General features: G+C 41.4%; 1 protein-coding gene across 1 annotated transcript in view; it reads right to left on the bottom strand.

Annotated features, from left to right (window-relative positions):
• The window catches only part of lgr4 (leucine-rich repeat containing G protein-coupled receptor 4), a 132,410-nt gene that overhangs the window by 90,516 nt on the left and 23,381 nt on the right, over window positions 1–18,513 (bottom strand). The window contains exon 2 of the mRNA XM_078221025.1: window positions 2,937–3,008. Coding sequence (XP_078077151.1) covers window positions 2,937–3,008 — 72 coding nt within the window. The remainder of the gene's footprint in view (window positions 1–2,936; window positions 3,009–18,513) is intronic.

Below are 18,513 nucleotides of genomic sequence, written 5' to 3'. Positions count from 1 at the left end.
AGGTCCCTGGCGCTGTGAGGCAGCACTCACTGCTAACCACTGTGCCACCGTGCCTCCCTTGTAAAACATGTTTCTGACAAGTAAACTGTTAAGAAGTAGAGGTAGTTTTAAGTGACCTATATTTGTATTGTTGGATATTAAAAATAAGGTACAGATTTGAGTGAGTTTAATTTAGTGTTTCTGTGTAAGAAAGGGTAAAACTGTCCAGATTCAGGTTAAGCGAAAGCGTTTGCACGGGAGGGGGTTTTGGTTTAATTTCAATCCGTGTCTGCATTATGTTTAGAGTATTTACGACATGGGAAGCTTAAAGAAAGCTGTTCCTGAGAGACCAGGGGCCACCTTTGGGTTATAAAGATTCCAGCCAGTAGCAACATCAATTGGGATCGTAACAAAAAGATACATCAGGAAATTTCAGTAAAAGATGTTCAATGTGTAGAATTGATTGTAATACTTCGTTTAAGGACACTTATTGGTAAATAAGTGGCCAATAAAATACTACTTTGACTAAAATGTTTAATAAAAAATGCAATCACTTGATGGACTTGAAACAATGACCCTGGGATTAAAAATCCCATTATTTGCCAAATGGCTTGTGAGCTGTAAAGGGAACTCCCTGCACAAAGCCTTTACACACGGAATCTAGCTCAAGGAGGCATCACTCACAGAAAATCTCATTGTGAGATCATATCACAGATTGGGAACTGGGATGAACCGTCGCTGGCAAATTATGTTTACTATGTGCCACAGCAAAATCATTGCAGATCCAAACTCTTGCCGCCAAACAGAGAAGCAACAGCAATAGTTGCACTAGTGCCAGCAGCTATCCTACGGGCCGACTGCGTACGCACAACTGCCCCTGATGTTTTTCGGCAGCAGGAGTTACAGTGAAACAAATACAAATTTTTGTTGAGTAATGGAAAGCACTGTGCAGGTACAGAGGGTAGCACACAATTTTAAATCACAAAAATATTTATAAGTGACTGATAAAGAGCCAAACTAGTTGGATTATGCCCTTTTTATAATGTCCTTTTTCTCAAAAGGGTTTCTTGGGGCACAGTGGTTAGCACTGCTGCCTCAGTGCCAGGGACCCGGGTTCAATTCCAGCCTCGGGTCACTGTCTGTGTGGAGTTTGCACATTCTCCCGGTGTCTGCGTGGGTTTCCTCCGGGTGCTCCGGTTTCCTCCCACAGTCTAAAGACGTGTGGGTTAGGTTGTTTGGCCATGCTAAATTGACCCCAGTGTCAGGCAGCTTAGCAGGGTAAATATGTGGGGTTACGGGGATAGGGCCTGGGTGGGATTGTGGTCGGTGCAGACTCGTTGGCCGAATGGTCTCCTTCTGCACTGTAGGGATTCTATGATTCCAACTGAGATTATCCTATAGTCAGTTGACAATGTTATACAGTCCTCTTTTCTAGGTGGTCTCACATCTAATCTACTGACCCCCATGTGCCCATTAATACTACATTATCAGTGTTACATTGGTATTCATCTGTACACTGCATCAACCACCAACACCGAAATAACAGTTGAAAAATGGCACAAGATGCCACTGTGACCCAGTTGGGAAGCCAGTATTTAAACTGTGGTCTGTAACCATATGCCAGCTTCAAGGGGGAAAGAAAATAACAGACTCTGAAGCACAAAAGCATCTGAGCCCAAATTAAACACATTGTGTTTTAAGTCAGTAAAATAAACACAGCTTTTAATATTAATAGTTTCTGTTTCTACTAGTGATTAACTAGGTTGCTATACAAAATCTAGACGCAGGGCACCATTCAAACCAGTGAGCCAATGTCACAGGGAAAAATGCTTGCCAAGCAGACGTTGTGGGAGCAAACTCCAAGTATGAAGCAGTCGACCGTTTATTGTATAATGAATTCTCAGTCATTGTGATTCTGCGCCAATTTTTCATTGGAGAGTAAAGAAACAGTAGGACACAAAGGAAAAGTAATAACGTGTTCATAAGAGCTATCAATTTAAATCCTTTTTAATATTTGAGTAATGTTTTTGACATACTGCAGCAGCCTGAGAAATTCGGCATACTTTACTTGCACAATAATGATAACAGTTTCAAAACGTTGGCAAAAACAAATTTAGGTCTTAAATAACCAGCTCGCTGCACAGAGCTTGCTTATATGTGCAATGTTTATTTAATGAGGTTAGCTGGGCTTTCAGCTTGAAAAACGCAACTATGTCTGATTAACAAGGTTTTGACATTGTTGTAGAGGAGAGTGAGGAGGGTGGTTGGAGTGAGGAGATTTAGAGGTGGATTAGGAGTTCCTGCAGAGGCTTTTTTTTTTGTAATTTCAAACATAAAGCAAATCTATTCTCAATTTACACCCATGGTCACAAGTTACTAGTTTTACTCACCCTCTAAAGATGAATGTTGATGTTGTATATTTAATACTCTAGCCACGTAAAACTTAATTTCAAAAACAGAAGGGAGCGTGTCAATTTTAACAAAAAAAAATTTCACACAGCTAAAACATCAAATATGCCTAGACAGAAATAGATAGGTTCTTGATTGGAAAGGGGATCAAAGGTTATGGGGAAAGGCGGGAGACTGGGGTTGAGAAACACGTCAGCCATGATCAATGGCAGAGCTGACTCAATGGGCAGAATGGCCTAATTCTGCTCCTATATCTGATGGTCTTACATATTTCACATCGACTTGGTTTATTTGGAATGTTTGCCTTTGAATTAAATCAGCGACTTTCAGTGATCAATTCAGCCCCTTGTCCTCTAGTTTAAAATGCCATTTAGTGTTGACAGTTCCATAGATACGAGTGAGATATTTAGCTCTGCTGTGTTGAACAGGAGTCGTTATAGTTTGCAGAGAAGTTGTAATTGGTCAGTCGCCAAGCAAACCTTAGTAAAATCACACATCCGATCAGACACATCCTATATAATAAATCCTTGTCAATATACTGTACTTACAGTTCCTCAAGATATGGGAGTTTTTGGAAGGAGTCGGCTTGCAGCTCAGTTATGTTATTCATGCTTGTATCCCTGGAACAACACATTATAAAACATGTCAACAAAAACATGTCAATAAAATTTTACATTTTCAACAAATGTTATTATTTTTCCTTAGAACATAAGAACATAAATAGGAGCAGGAGTAGGCCATCTAGCCCCTCGAGCCTGCCCCGCCATTCAATAAGATCATGGCTGATCTGAAGTAGATCAGTTCCACTTACCCGCCTGATCCCCATAACCCCTAATTCCCTTACCGATCAGGAATCCATCTATCCGTGATTTAAACATATTCAACGAGGTAGCCTCCACCACTTCAGTGGGCAGAGAATTCCAGAGATTCACCACCCTCTGAGAAGAAGTTCCTCCTCAACTCTGTCCTAAACTGACCCCCTTTATTTTGAGGCTGTGCCCTCTAGTTCTAGCTTCCTTTCTAAGTGGAAAGAGTCTCTCCACCTCTGCCCTATCCAGCCCCTTCATTATCTTATAGGTCTCTATAAGATCCCCCCTCAGCCTTCTAAATTCTAACGAGTACAAACCCAATCTGCTCAGTCTCTCCTCATAATCAACACCCCTCATCTCTGGTATCAACCTGGTGAACCTTCTCTGCACTCCCTCCAAGGCCAATATATCCTTCCGCAAATAAGGGGATCAATACTGCACACAGTATTCCAGCTGCGGCCTCACCAATGCCCTGTACAGTTGCAGCAGGACAGCTCTGCTTTTATATTCTATCCCCCTTGCGATATAGGCCAACATCCCATTTGCCTTCTTGATCACCTGTTGCACCTGCAGACTGGGTTTTTGAGTCTCATGCACAAGGACCCCCAGGTCTCTTTGCACAGTAGCATGTTGTAATTTTTTTCCATTTAGATAATAATCCAATTTGCTATTATTTCCTCCAAAGTGAATAACCTCGTATTTGTCAACGTTATACTCCATCTGCCAGATCCTCGCCCACTCACTCAGCCTGTCCAAATCTCTCTGCAGACCTTCTACGCCCTCCACACGATTCACTTTTCCACTTTTCTTTGTGACGTCTGCAAACTTTGTTACCCTACACTCAGTGCACCCCAGTACCGATCCCTGCGGCACGCCACTAGTTACCATCTGCCAATCAGAAAAGCACCCATTTATTCCGACTTTCTGCTTCCTGTCGGATAGCCAATCTCCAATCCATGCTAACACCCTACCCCCAACTCCGTGTGACCCAATCTTCTTCAGCAACCTTTTGTGAGGCACCTTATCAAACGCCTTTTGGAAATCCAAAAACACCGCATCCACCAGTTCCCCTCCGTCAACCGCACGAGTCACATCTTCATAAAAATCCAACAAGTTCGTCAAGCACGACTTTCCCCTCATGAATCCATGCTGCGTCTGCTTAATCAAACCATTCTTATCCAGATGGCCTGCTATTTCTTCTTTAACGATGGATTCCAGCATTTTCCCAACTACAGGCGTTAAGCTAACCAGCCTGTAGTTACCCGCCTTTTGTCTATTTCCTTTTTTAAACAGTGGCGTAACATTAGCCGTTTTCCAATCCGCCAGCACTACCCCAGAATCCAACGAATTTTGATAAATAACCACTAATGCATCCGCTATTACCTCTGACATTTCTTTCAGTACCCTGGGATGCATTCCATCCGGGCCCGGGGACTTGTCCACCTTCAGTCCCGTTAGTCTACCAAGCACTGCCTCCCTGGTAACATTAATTATATTGAGTACCTCTCCTCCTACCAACCCTCTATCGTTAATATTCTTCCACCCTGAGGACCGACACAAAAACCTTATTTAAAGTTTCAGCCATTTCCTCATTTCCCCAATATTAAATCCCCCCTCGCGTCCTCCAAGGGTCCAACATTCACTCTTGCCACTCTATTCCTTTTTATATATTTGTAAAAGCTTTTACTATAATTTTTTATATTTAGAGCTAGCTTAGCTTCATAATCTATCTTTCCTTTCTTTCTCGCTTTCTTCGTCGTTCTTTGTTGTTTAAAGTTTTCCCAATCTTCCGATTCTCCACTATTTTTGGCCACTCTGTCCGCATTGGTCTTTAATTTAATACTCTCCTTAATTTCCTTCGTTATCCATGGCTGGTTATCCATTTTCTTACAGTCCTTCTTTATCACCGGAATATATTGTTGCTGAGTACTGAAAAGGATCTCCTTAAAAATCCTCCACTGTTCCTCAGCTTTCCTACCTACCAGTCTGCCCTCCCAGTCCACCTTAGCCAATTCAGCCCTCATCCTATCGTACTTCCCTCTGTTCAAACAGAGGACACTGGTATGGGACCCTACTTTCTCCTCTTCCATTTGTACCAGAAATTCGACCATATTGTGATCACTTGACCCAAGAGGGTCCTTCACAAGAACATCCTTAATTCTACCTACCTCGTTACACATTACCAGATCGAAGATAACTCGTTCCCTCGTCGGTTCTGTAACATACTGTTCAAGGTAACTATCCCAACAGCATTCTAAGAACTCTTCCGCCATCCCACCCCTTCCAACTTGAGTCAGCCAATCAATATGCAGGTTGAAGTCCCCCATGATTATTGCCGTTCCATTCCGGAGTCAGTACCTTTTTTTTTTTAAAGAAAAAGGTACTGACTCTGCAGGAGAAATGTCTACCAATGTACCTTGCAACATATTTCACATTATTGTTAGGATCAGACTTTTCAATTGTGTAGCTTCACAGCTGACCCAAATCATTCCAATGTCCAATGACCAGATGGGGGAGTGTAGAGTGCTCAGGAGTGGATTCCTGACAAAATCCACCCCCCCCCCCCTCACAAAAAAAAGATTTGCGCAGCAAACTTTTGCTACCCTAGTGGACCTTAGGTAACTCATTACAGGCCAGCACAGCTACCCAATGGACAAATTTAAATAAGTCTGGAGTTAGATTAACAAAAATGAAACTTCAGATGCTTTATGCTTCCACAAAGACTGCATTCTCAGAGCAGAGAGACAGAGATTGAACAGATAAAGTGACCTGGTTTCGAGAAGCCTGACTAATCAGAAAACCACAGTCAATAGTGTAATTAACAATTATTCAGGTTAGCCACAAATGATTAACTTCTAGAACTTGCCAATATTCAGCAAAGGCTGCATTTCTCCCTATACATTTTATATCTAGGTAGGGGTTTATAGCGTAGAAGGCAGTTCGACCATCTGTGCTTCTGCTGCCAATTTATTATTGCAATCTAAAAATAACGTTACTTCCATGTACAGACATGGAGATAATTGGGACAGATAGGATAAACTAAAAACACCATTTACAAATGACCATAGTTTTTAGTGCAGCATTTAACCAAGAACATTTAACTACAAATGATCAGAGTTAATGCCACCATCGACAAAATCAATCGACAAAACTACATTCTGCAAAAAGGTGTCTAATCTTCTTTGTAGGAAGCTTAGTTTCTTGCACCATGGAGTCTTACAGGTCAAAATTTACAGTTGCACTTCATGAAGCATTTAATTTGGACGTTACGATTTAGAATTATTTGAAATTCTGAAAGATTTAAATGAATTCTAATCAAGCTTTTTAACATTTACAGAATTTATGCAGAAATTAAGGGCAAAAGAAAATAGAAAATACAGGAGGAATTATTTTTAGTAAATGGATGGCAAGTATGTGGAACAGATTACGAGCACAGGTGATGGAGCAAGAAATCTTACTGGGTTTCAAGAAGAAATAAAAGGTTTTGATCAACAAATGAGATTATGAGCCTATTAGCAATACAGCAACAGAGAACGGGATAGGAGGGCTAGATGAACCAAAGGTCTTCCCCTTCCTGAAACTGTTACTACAATTTAAGAGAAAGCCACACATAGCTGTTACCAGTCCTCCCACTCCATGATATGAAGGCCATGGATAGGAAGAAACGTTTCCCCTCGGTGGAGGGATCAATGACTAGGGGCATAGAAGTAAAGGACAGTAGTTTAGCGGGGATGTGAGGAAAAACCTTTTCACCCAAAGGGTGGTGGGAATCTGGAACTCACTGCCAGAAAGGGTGTGAAGGCAGAGACCCTCATAACAGTTAAGAGGTATTGAGATGCGGACTTGTGATGCCAAGGCATACAAGGCGATGGGCCAAGTACTGGAAAATATGATTGGAATAGTTGGGTGTACACTGCATGCACGCACCCCTCACTATCCTTGGTCATATGGTGTAGAGGCAAGATTTCTGTTGTACAAGATTCAACAGACCACAATAGTGAAAATAATAAGTCAAAACCCAAAAGCAATATCCATGCCAAACCAACATTTTCCCAAATAATAGATTTTCTGGAGAGGAGAGATACTTAACATTTGTTTTGCGTGTAAAACTTCCGATTGGTTAGATCCGTTACCCACTGTGTAACAGTACTTTCAAGCAGAATATGACATACCATTTTACTGAGGAATCTCACCTTCAAGTATGGAACAGTCAGTACAGTTACATAGTGTCCTGTGAATTTTTTTTAAAAAAATGGTTTTAGATTAAATCCAGCTTGAATGTCAGCTCAAGAAAACATAAATGTTCCTTTTTTGTAAAATATAATTTCCCCCAAAACAAAATTACTTCATAGAAATCTTTCATACAATTTAACCTCATAAGAGAGCCAGAATTTTAAAGTAAACTATGAAACCATATACATTGATACACTGTGGGACTGAGTCGATTCCCAGCAGAATTTGCATGGAAATGGAGTATGGCCAAAAATCTCTTGATCATACATGCATACCTTAACCCTTAGCACGTCATGACAAATACATTACTAAGTCAGTTTATGGAACCATTCAGCTGAATTTATTAACCATGAATGAACAGCTTGAACCAATTTGATCCTTGCCTTTGTATTTTCCAAGTAGTTGTATATTACAGCAATAGGCATTTCAGCCCATGATGTGCTACACTAACGCACTTTTGAAGATTTTTATGATACACTTTTGGAAGTAAAAAAACCATCAAAGATGATTCTTTTCAGAAAAACACAAAATGGCAATTGAAAATTGCAAGGACACCCAATTCAATAATAAACAACATGCATAAGACAATGATGTCATGAACATGTTATCAATTGACAGCATGCAGCATTTGCAATAGCTTCAAGTGATTCAAAGAAAATCCTTTCAGAAACAGAATAGGCAAGTGCTTACATGACAAATATGTAAAAAGGATACTCTGCAGCAATCTAGGTGGGGATCTCCCCCGCCACCAATGGCGCCCCACTTACCACTGGGAATGCAACTAACTTTTTTATTGTGTAATGTTATTTATATTTGAAATGGCATATGACAAAGTCTGGCCAAACTAAACATTTTAAGTACTGTGTTTTACTGTTAACATATGGTGCTCACTTAACATTGCTATGGTTGCAAGTTGAAGTCTATTATGACTAATATTCAAATCTGTCAACTCTGCTGTACTTTGCATTACTGCTACCAAGGTACAGGATGAGGCATTTTTTTACCTCAGTTAAAGTGACAATTGTTTTTCTGTGTTATCACCCTTATATGGTCTGCACTTGAACCAGAGGGGTACCAATATCTTGGGGGGGAAATTTGCTAATGCTCTTCGGGAGGGTTTAAACTAATTCAGCAGGGGGGTGGGTACCTGAATTGTAGCTCCGGTGTACAGGAAGTTGAGAGTAGCGAGGTCATGGATGAGGTTTCAGAGTCGCAGGAGTGTACTGGCAGGCAGGAAGGTGGTTTGAAGTGTGTATACTTCAACGCCAGGAGCATCCGGAATAAGGTGGGTGAGCTTGCAGCATGGGTTGGTACCTGGGATTTCGATGTTGTGGCCATCTCGGAGACATGAATAGAACAGGGACAGGAATGGTTGTTGCAGGTTCCGGGGTTTAGATGTTTGAATAAGTGCAGGGAAGGTGGTAAAAGAGGGGGAAGGTGTGGCATTGTTAGTCAAGGACAGTATTACGGTGGCAGAAAGGACATTTGATGAAGACTCGTCTACTGAGGTAGTTTGGACTGAGGTTAGAAACAGGAAAGGAGAGGTCACCCTGTTGGGAGTTTTTTATAGACCTCTGAAAAGTTCCAGAGATGTAGAGGAAAAGATTGCAAAGATGATTCAGGATAGGAGCGAAAGTAACAGGGTAGTTGTACTGGGGGACTTTAACTTTACAAATATTGACTGGAAAAGCTATAGTTCGAGTACTTTAGAGGGGTCGGTTTTTGTCCAATGTGCGCAGGAAGGCTTCCTGACGCAGTATGTAGACAGACCAACAAGAGGCGAGGCCACATTGGATTTGGTACTGGGTAATGAACCAGGCCAGGTGTTAGATTTGGAGGTAAGTGAGCACTTTGGTGACAGTGACCACAATTCGATTACGTTTACTTTAGCAATGGAAAAGGATAGGTATATACCAAAGGGCAAGAATTATAGCTGGGGGAAAGGAAATTATGATGCGATTAGGCGAGATTTAGCTGGCATAGGTTGAGGAAGGAAACTGCAGGGGATGGGCACAATTGTAATGTGGAACTTGTTCAAGGAACAGCTACTATGCGTCCTTGATAAATATGTACCTGTCAGGCAGGGAGGAAGCAGACGTGTGAGTGAACCGTGGTTTACTAAGGAGGTTGAATCTCTTGTGAAGAGGAAGAAGGAGACTTATGTTAACATGAGACGTGAAGGCTCAGTTAGGGCACTTGAGAGTTACAAGTTAGCCAGGAAGGACCTAAAGAAAGAGTTAAGAGCCAGGAGGGGACACGAGAAGTCTTTGGCAGGTAGGATCAAGGAAAACGCTAAAGCCTTCTATAGGTATGTCAGGAGTAAAAGAATGACTAGGGTAAGATTAGGGCCAGTCAAGGACAGGAGTGGGAAGTTGTGCGTGGAGTCTGAAGAGATAGGAGAGGCACTAAATTAATATTTTTCGTCGGTATTCACACTGGAGGGGGACAGTGTTGTCGAGGGGAGTACTGAGATGCAGGCTGTTGGACTGGATGGGATTGATGTTCATAAGGAGGAGGTGTTAGCAATTCTGGAAAGGGTAAAAATAAATAAGTCCCCTGGGCCTGATGGGATTTATCCTCGGATTCTCTGGGAGGCTAGAGAGGAGTTTGGCTTTGATCTTCGTGTCGTCATGGTCTAACAGTGCCAGAAGACTGGAGGATAGCAAATGTTGTCCCCTTGTTCAAGAAGGGGAGTAGGGACAATCCTGGTAATTATAGACCGGTGAGCCTTACTTCTGTTGTGGGCAAAGTATTGGAAAGGATTATAAAAGATAGGATTTATAATCACCTAGAAAGGAATAATTTGATTAGGGATAGTCAGCACGGTTTTGTGAAGGGTAGGTCGTGCCTCACAAACCTTATTGAGTTCTTTGAGAAGGTGACCAAAGAGGTGGGTGAGGGTAAAGCGGTTGATGTGGTGTATATGGATTTCAGCAAAGCTTTTGATAAGGTCTCCCATGGTAAGCTTTTGCAGAAAATACGGACACAAGGGATTGAGGGTGAATTAGTGGTTTGGATCAGGAATTGGCTAGCTGTAAGAAAACAAAGGGTGATGGCTGATGGGAAATATTCATCCTGGAGTTCAGTTGCTAGTGGTGTACCGCAAGGATCTGTTTTGGGGCCACTGCTGTTTGTCATTTTTATTAATGACCTGGATGAGGGCGTGGAAGGATGGATTAGTAAATTTGCGGATGACACTAAAGTCCGTGGAGTTGTAGACAGTGCGGAGGGAAGTGGCAGGTTACAGAGGGACATAGATAAGCTGCAGAGCTGGGCTGAGAGGTGGCAAATGGAGTTTAATGCGGAAAAGTGAGAGGTGATTCACTTTGGAAGGAGTAGCAGGAATACAGAGTACTGCTAATGGTAAGATACTTGGTAGTGTGGATGAACAGAGGGATCTGGGTGCCCATGTGCATAGATCCCTGAAAGTTGGCACCCAGGTTGATAGGGTTGTTAAGAAGGCGTACGGTGTGTTAGCTTTTATTGGTAGGGGGATTGAGTTTCGGAGCCAGGTGGTCATGCTGCAACTGTACAAAACTCTGGTGCGGCCGCATTTGGAGTATTGCGTACAGTTCTGGTCGCCGTATTATAGGAAAGATGTGGAAGTGTTGGAAAGAGTGCAGAGGAGATTTACCAGGATGTTGCCTGGTATGGTGGGAAAATCGTATGAGGAAAGGCTGAGGGGCTTGAGGTTGTTTTCGTTAGAGAGAAGGTGGTGAAGAGGTGACTTAATAGAGGCATACAAGATCATCAGAGGATTAGATAGGGTGGATAGTGAGAGCCTTTTTCCTCGGATGGTGTTGGCTAGCACGAGGGGACATAGCTTTAAATTGAGGGGTGAGAGATATAGGACAGATGTTAGAGGTAGGTTCTTTACTCAGAGAGGAGCAAGGGCGTGGAATGCCCTGCCTGCAGCAGTAGTGGACACGTCAACATTAAGAGCATTCAAATGGTTATTGGATAAACATATGGATGATATTGGAATAGTGTAGATTAGAGGGGCGTTAGATTGGTTCCACTGGTCGGCGCAACATCGAGGGCCAAAGGGCCTGTACTGCGCTGTAATGTTCAATATAGTCTGTTTCCAAACAGGGCAAAGTTAAAATGTCTTTAACTTTATACTGGTCGGCACGGTAGCACAGTGGTTAGTACTGCTGCTTCACAGCGCCAGGGTCCCGGGTTCGATTCCCGGCTCGGGTCACTGTCTGTGTGGAGTTTGCACATTCTCCTCGTGTCTGCGTGGGTTTCCTCCGGGTGCTCTGGTTTCCTCCCACAGTCCAAAGATGTGCAGGTTAGGTTGATTGGCCAGGTTTAAAAAATTGCCCCTTAGAGTCCTGGGATGCGTAGGTTAGAGGGATTCGGGGGTAAAATGTGTGGGGGTAGGGCCTGGGTGGGATTGTGGTCGGTGCAGACTCGATGGGCCGAATGGCCTCCTTCTGCACTGTAGGGTTTCTATGATATCTATGGTCGTCATTAATTTTTTTTTCAAGGTAGTTAAAAAGTAATCAGCGCACAGTTATGCATTTAATGCACCACATTACCAGTTATCAGACTAAATGCCCAAGATAACAGGCAAAGTACATCTTCACTACTTTTATTTATAGAACTGAAGGCAAGCAAGAAAAATGCCATTTCTTACAAGACGTCGATCATTAACTGAAGTTGCGTGGTATGGCTATTCAAACTCATTACAACTTATAAGAATATTTAAACTCATGGTACTTTACCTCCAAAGTTCCAAGCATGTGGAGACATCCCCTTCCACTAAAAAAATACTCCTCACTGTGCCACTACATTCATGCACACTCACAGGCAATCATAGTTTTTGTAATGAAAATCTAAAAGTGCGCATGAAGCTTTCTCTCGAGTCCCTCAAGGTCATTTGTATTCTTATAACTGGATTGTGTATTTTATTCCATGGTACCACATTCTAAAACAATATTAAAATGTTATTTAATACAATATTTAAATTGAATATGAAAACATTACTTGGTATTTTATTCCTACATATCAACATTATATATCATTACATTCTTCACTAAAGTACTGAGCGTGTGTTGCACTGTCAGAGGTGTCTTCTGGACAAGGCATTAAGTTGCAGTCTGATCTACCTCTAGGTGGGTGTAAAAGACCCCATGATACTTATTCTCAAAAGAGCCCAGGCCAACACTCCTCAAATCATTACCACCAATAACAGATTATATGGTGACTGACCTTGCTGACATTTGTTGGACCTTGCAATATGCAAACTGGATATGTGCCTAAAAACTGCTCTTCAAAAGTAGCTGATTGCATAAATTAAGTGTATTATACGGCATGAAAAGTCTTCTCAAAACACACTGCTCAAGCTAAACTGTAATAGTTACAGCATCTTCATTATAAATAAAACTGCATTTCACCACCCTGTCCTATGAATTGGTTAACTCATGCTGAGGTATTCATATAAAACATACTCTAATCCAAGTAGCCATTCTTGTTGTGCGAGCCTCTAGAGTGAATACTGGCAGCTTATGTGACTACGAAAACATCACAACTGATGCAGATCCTGCCCCGGCAAACAGCTACACATATGCACTTTCTGATGAGTCAATAAATAACGGAAAGAAGTGGAAACCAATGCTCGTTCGTTTGTCCCTAACTTAAGCACCTAGTTTAATTGTCATATATCAGCTGTCACTCCCATGAGATCAATGTACACTAATAAATTTGAACTTCCATTAAAATGTAGCCAGAGAGAATTCTAGATAGTTGCTGCGTATTTTTTTAAAGTAATCAAAAACAAATGGTCTTTTCACATTGTTTCAAAAAAGGCAAACTATTCAGAGTATAATATTTAATTTTAATAATGTTTTCTCCTACACATGACATTTTAAATATTTAAATGGGGGTGTTGAGATATGTTGAGCAGTGACAAACAGCATGTCTGAAAAGAATGTCACAAATTGAAACAAGTTAAACAGCTGCAATCAACTTGCAATGTAGTACACAAGTTAAAATTCTATATACAAAGTTAATAAACATTTTCAAAAAAGGGAAGATCTTTGATTGCAGCTGCAGCATTACATTAAATAAAACTAATAACATATGAAGCAAGATAATGGACTTTTGGAAGTAGTGACCAGTGTTCAAACATTAAACTCATTTTCCCATTTCTTTCCCCAAGATGTTGCTTAATTCATGTTGGGCGATAGGTTCCATGCGCCAGGAGATCTGATTTTGTCCAAATCATTGTTCTTCATGTGCAAAGCCAGACAGCATTCACGAGCATCATCAATTAATCAGCTAGAGGTCACAATGGCCCCTCTGCGGTTGTTAATGATGGCAAATCTGTCAGGGTCTCTGTCATTGTGTAAAACTGGCAGCAACTTTCTCTATCGACATATGCGCAGTTCAAGGTGGAAATCCAGAATTTTCCATCAGTTATACGTTGCTCTTCCACAGGATCCGCTGTTGCAGTCTTCATAGATTCAACCAACACAATCAATGACTTCACCTGAACACAGCCTATTACATCCAAAATGTTAAGCTTTGTTGAATGAGGTTGAACTGAGTTTTTAAATGGCGTATGAAGTCATAACTTTTGAACAACCGCTCTCTCCCTGAAAAACTAAGTATACAAATGTGGGCTACCATTCCTTCTGAATTAACATTTAAAGTCAATAGGTTTGAAGATGTTTTTCAAAGCTTATATTTCACCTACCACCTTAATTCCATATGTCCAAATCTTTATTTTGTTTTATGTATATTAAAAAGCGAATTTAATTGCTGTTTACTTCCTGCATTGCTGTCCAAGAATTCTTCAATCTGACAAGCTTATCAGCCCGACTAATTTCACAATGTCCTTTGAATCGCACCAGATTCAAAGTCATTACAATTGAGAAAAATCAATCCGCTTAAGGCCACATTTTTGTGGACAGGTATTCTCAAGGTGAGCAGCAAACCCCAAAATTGGCATCAATGAGTCCAATTCAAACTATACCAAATGTGCATGGGTACATGACACCCCACTACTTCCCAGGCTTGGATTAGATAGGGCAGGCAATGGTGCAGTGGTATTGTTATTGGATTAGTAATCCAGAGGCCCAGGGAAATGCCCTGGGGACTCGGGTTTGACTGGCAGAATGGCGAAATTTGAACTCAATAAAAATCTGGAATTAAAAGTCCAGCAATGACCATGAAAGCATTGTTAATTGTTGGAAAAACCCCATCTGGTTCATTAATGTCTTTCAGTGATCTTACCCTGGCATTTAGTTCATGCAAACCCAGCACACATGCGACTCCAGGTCCACAGCAATGCAGATTAAATGCCATTCAGTTCAAGGGCAATTAGGCATGGCCCAGCTAGTGATGCCCTCATTTTACGTATGGTGGCAGCAGGTTTCCTCCCAAAGTCTGAAAGACGTGTGGGTTAGATGTATTGGCCATGCTAAATTCTCCCTCAGTGTACCCAGACAGGCGCTGGAGTGTGGCAACTAGGAGATTTTCTCAGTAACTTCATTGGAGTGTTAATGTAAGCCTACTTGTGACAATAATAAATAAACTTTAAACTCTAGATAACCTGAAGACAGCAAATCTGAAATCAAGAATGTGCCAAATAGTGTCAGAACACAGCCCTGTCTGACCCCAATGCAAATTTCAAAAGGTTATGATCTTTCCCCATCACAGCTGACCTTACCCATCATGTTGTCACAGAAAGACGCGAGATCACATTAAGCAGCTTCAGCAGGCAGCCAATTTTCTCCAGTAGCTTAAACAAACTGCCTCTCCTCACACAGATGAATGCCATGGCGAGATGGATGAGGCAATATATACTGGTCTCCGTTAGTCATGACATTTCTCTTGCAACCAAGATGAATTGTAGATCTTCTGAAACTACACAGGGATTTGATATAGATGTGCTTGGCCAGGATTTAGAAGATTATTAAAATTTGGAACCAACATTCGTTGTTCACATGTTCTCATTTTGTCATCGACATACACAATGGGGGATATTTTTTGACCAGCTAAACACTACACACAGTCTACTCCCAATAATTCGGTCATATTTTGTATCAAAAAAATTGAACTACCAACAAGTTGAATAAAACAATTGAATGTGAAATAGTCCACATTCCCAGTCAAATTTATTTTCCTCTTCCTGCTATCCGAAAACTGGAGTTGCCCAAAGAAAATACATTTTTATAAAGGTACCATGCAATTTTAATTAATCGTGCTGTAATGTGGCGTGGTCTTTTCCTGTGGTCTGAATGGTTCAAGTCACCCTCCACCCTCACTTAATCCGTTCAACCCACAAGGCTGTCAGCCTTTTCAAGCTTTATTTCTTCCCTATTATGTATTCTTTTTCCAAAGTTTAATAAAAAATAGAGTTATTCACTTAATTTCATGCCTCTCCTATGAATCAAAGCTTCTGATTTATTTCTCCAAAAAACAGGGACGATCCAAAATCTGACATGGACTCAGCCCCCCGAGGCTGCTGATTTTGATTTGATTTATTATTATTGTCACATGTATTAACATACAGTGAAAAGTATTGTTTCTTGCGCGCTATACAGACAAAACTTACCGTTCATAGAGAAGGAAACGAGAGAGTGCAAAATGCGGTGTTACTGTCATAGCTAGGGTGTAGAGAAAGATCAATTTAATGCGACGTAGGTCCACTCAAAAGTCTGACAGCAGCAGGGAAGAAGCTGTTCTTGAGTCGGTTGGTACGTGAACTCAGACTTTTGTATCTTTTTCCCGAAGGAAGAAGAGAGAATGTCCGGGATGCGTGGGGTCCTTAGTTATGCTGGCTGCTTTGCCGAGGCAGTGGGAAGTGTAGACAGTCAATGGATGGGAGGTTGGTTTGAGTGATGGATTGGACTACATTCACGACCTTTTGTAGTTCCTTGCGGTCTTGGGCAGAGCAGGAGCCATACCAAGCTGTGGTACAACCAGAAAGAATGCTTTCTATGGTGCATCTGTAACAGTTGGTGAGAGTCATAGCTGACAGCCAAATTTCCTTAGTCTTCAGAGAAAGTAGAGGCATTGGTGGGCTTTCTTAACTATAGTGTCGGCATGGGGCGACCAGGACAGGTTGTTGGTGATCTGGACACCTAAAAACTTGAAGGTCTCGACCCTTTCTACTTCGTCCCCATTGATGTAGACAGGCGCTCCTGCTCTCTTTTACGCTTCCTGAAGTCGATGACAATCTCCTTCGTTTTGTTGACATTGAGGGAGAGATTATTGTTGCCACACCAGTTCACCAGATTCTCTATCTCATTCCTGTACTCTGTCTCGTTATTGTTAGAGATCCGACCCACTACTGTGGTGTCATCAACAAACCTGAAAATCGAATTGGAGGGGAATTGGGCCGCACAGTCATAGGTGTATAAGGAGTATAGTAGGGGGCTGAGAACACAGTCTTGTGGGGCACTGGTATTGAGGATGATTGTGGATACCTGTACTTGTTTTAAGAGTTGTCAAGATTGCTAGTGTGCAAAATTTTACACTTAAAACTATCAAAATATTTCCACTGTAATGCCAAACTGTCAAATTTCAATGATACCTTTAATAGCCATTGAGTTGTTAATGGGTAATCCTTGTCAACCAAGTAAGAGGTCCTCAGCTCCGACCCAAGTGTAGTTAACCAATGATTTAAGACACTGGACTGGATTTTCCAGTCAGTGGCAAAGAGAGACTGCTTGTTGCTGACTGCAAAGAAAGCAGTCTTTCTTTGCAGCCTAAAGGACTAGCAATCTGTGGCGTAGACTTCATCTTTCCCATCGGCAATTTAAGAGAATCTCCAGTCTTTCAGCAAAAGTGATGTCATCAAGCAGAGCAAACAGCTAATCAAACTGGAGTATTCTCAGAGACAACAAATCAGGAGATGTAAGAAAAACACCGAATCCTCTTCACTTTTAATTTTTACACAAAGCCAAATAAAATTATTAGGATTAACAGAAATGGCAAATGGCTCTTGCTAAGCAATACATTTGTCTTCACCCACACAATGGTCACCAATCGAAAAGATCAGCCCCAGGTTTTTTGGTAAAATTGACATGGTCTTAAGCCAAGTGAGCAACCCCAAGAACTAAAAAAAAACAGGCATTTTTTTGCTGCAGTTTCCAACTTACAGTAGAAAGAATTCAAAAACTGGACAAACCTGATATCTGTACATTTTTCAAATCTTAAAAAAACTGATAAATATTGAAAATAACTATGCACCTGGCAGAAATAAACAATCTATTTCACAGATTTCATTCATGCAGTGCACCATATTGTGACAATGCATTCAATGTCCACTGTAGATGATTGAGAGTCTTGTTGGACTCATTCTTCATGCAGGAAGATTCAGTGCCCGCACCTCATCTAAGCACTCAGTATAGGCCTCCTGATACTCTTCATGAAGTTTCCCTGTATCTGCGTGGGTTTCCTCCAGGTGCTCTGATTTCCTCCCACAGTCCAAAGATGTGCGGGTTAGGTGGATTGGCCATGCTAAATTGACCCTTAGTGTCAGGGGGACTAGCAGGGTAAGTACGTGGTCCTACGGAGATAGGATCTGGGTGGGATTGTTGTTGGCGCAGGCTTGATGGGCCAAATGACCTCCTTCTGCACTGTAGGGATTCTATGAACAGAACCTAAAATATCAAACAAAACTTTAAAAAATTAAAATGTGGAATTTATCATATTGGAGAAATTTGACATTCAAAACGAAATTACTCTTTCAGGGTCGGCAAAGTTGTTTTGCAGTAATTATGAAGTCAGTGCATCTTTTAAAAATCCAATTACACCTTATGTATTCAACAAAGGTGTAGGTTTTTCAAGGGTTTTACAACAAGGCTAAGAATGTTCATGTCAGTTCAGCGATTTCTAATTGACTGTATTCTGGGGAGACCTCAAAGGCATAGCCTCTGGATAAGCCTGGAATCACTACTGCAACTTCTGAATTTCCGTATTCAACTATGCATCCGCAGACTCCAAAAGTTGCTGCCAGTTTTCGAAGAACGATGACAACAAATGCCAACAGTTTTGCGGGCAATGGTACCATAAAATCCAGACTATGAGCTTTATGTCAAGTGGGAATTAATAGTCTGGAGGTCTCCTG

This window comes from Mustelus asterias, chromosome 9 (assembly GCF_964213995.1).
Source record: "Mustelus asterias chromosome 9, sMusAst1.hap1.1, whole genome shotgun sequence".
Classification (NCBI taxonomy): Eukaryota; Metazoa; Chordata; class Chondrichthyes; order Carcharhiniformes; family Triakidae; genus Mustelus; species Mustelus asterias.
This window is presented reverse-complemented; position numbering and strand designations above follow the sequence as displayed.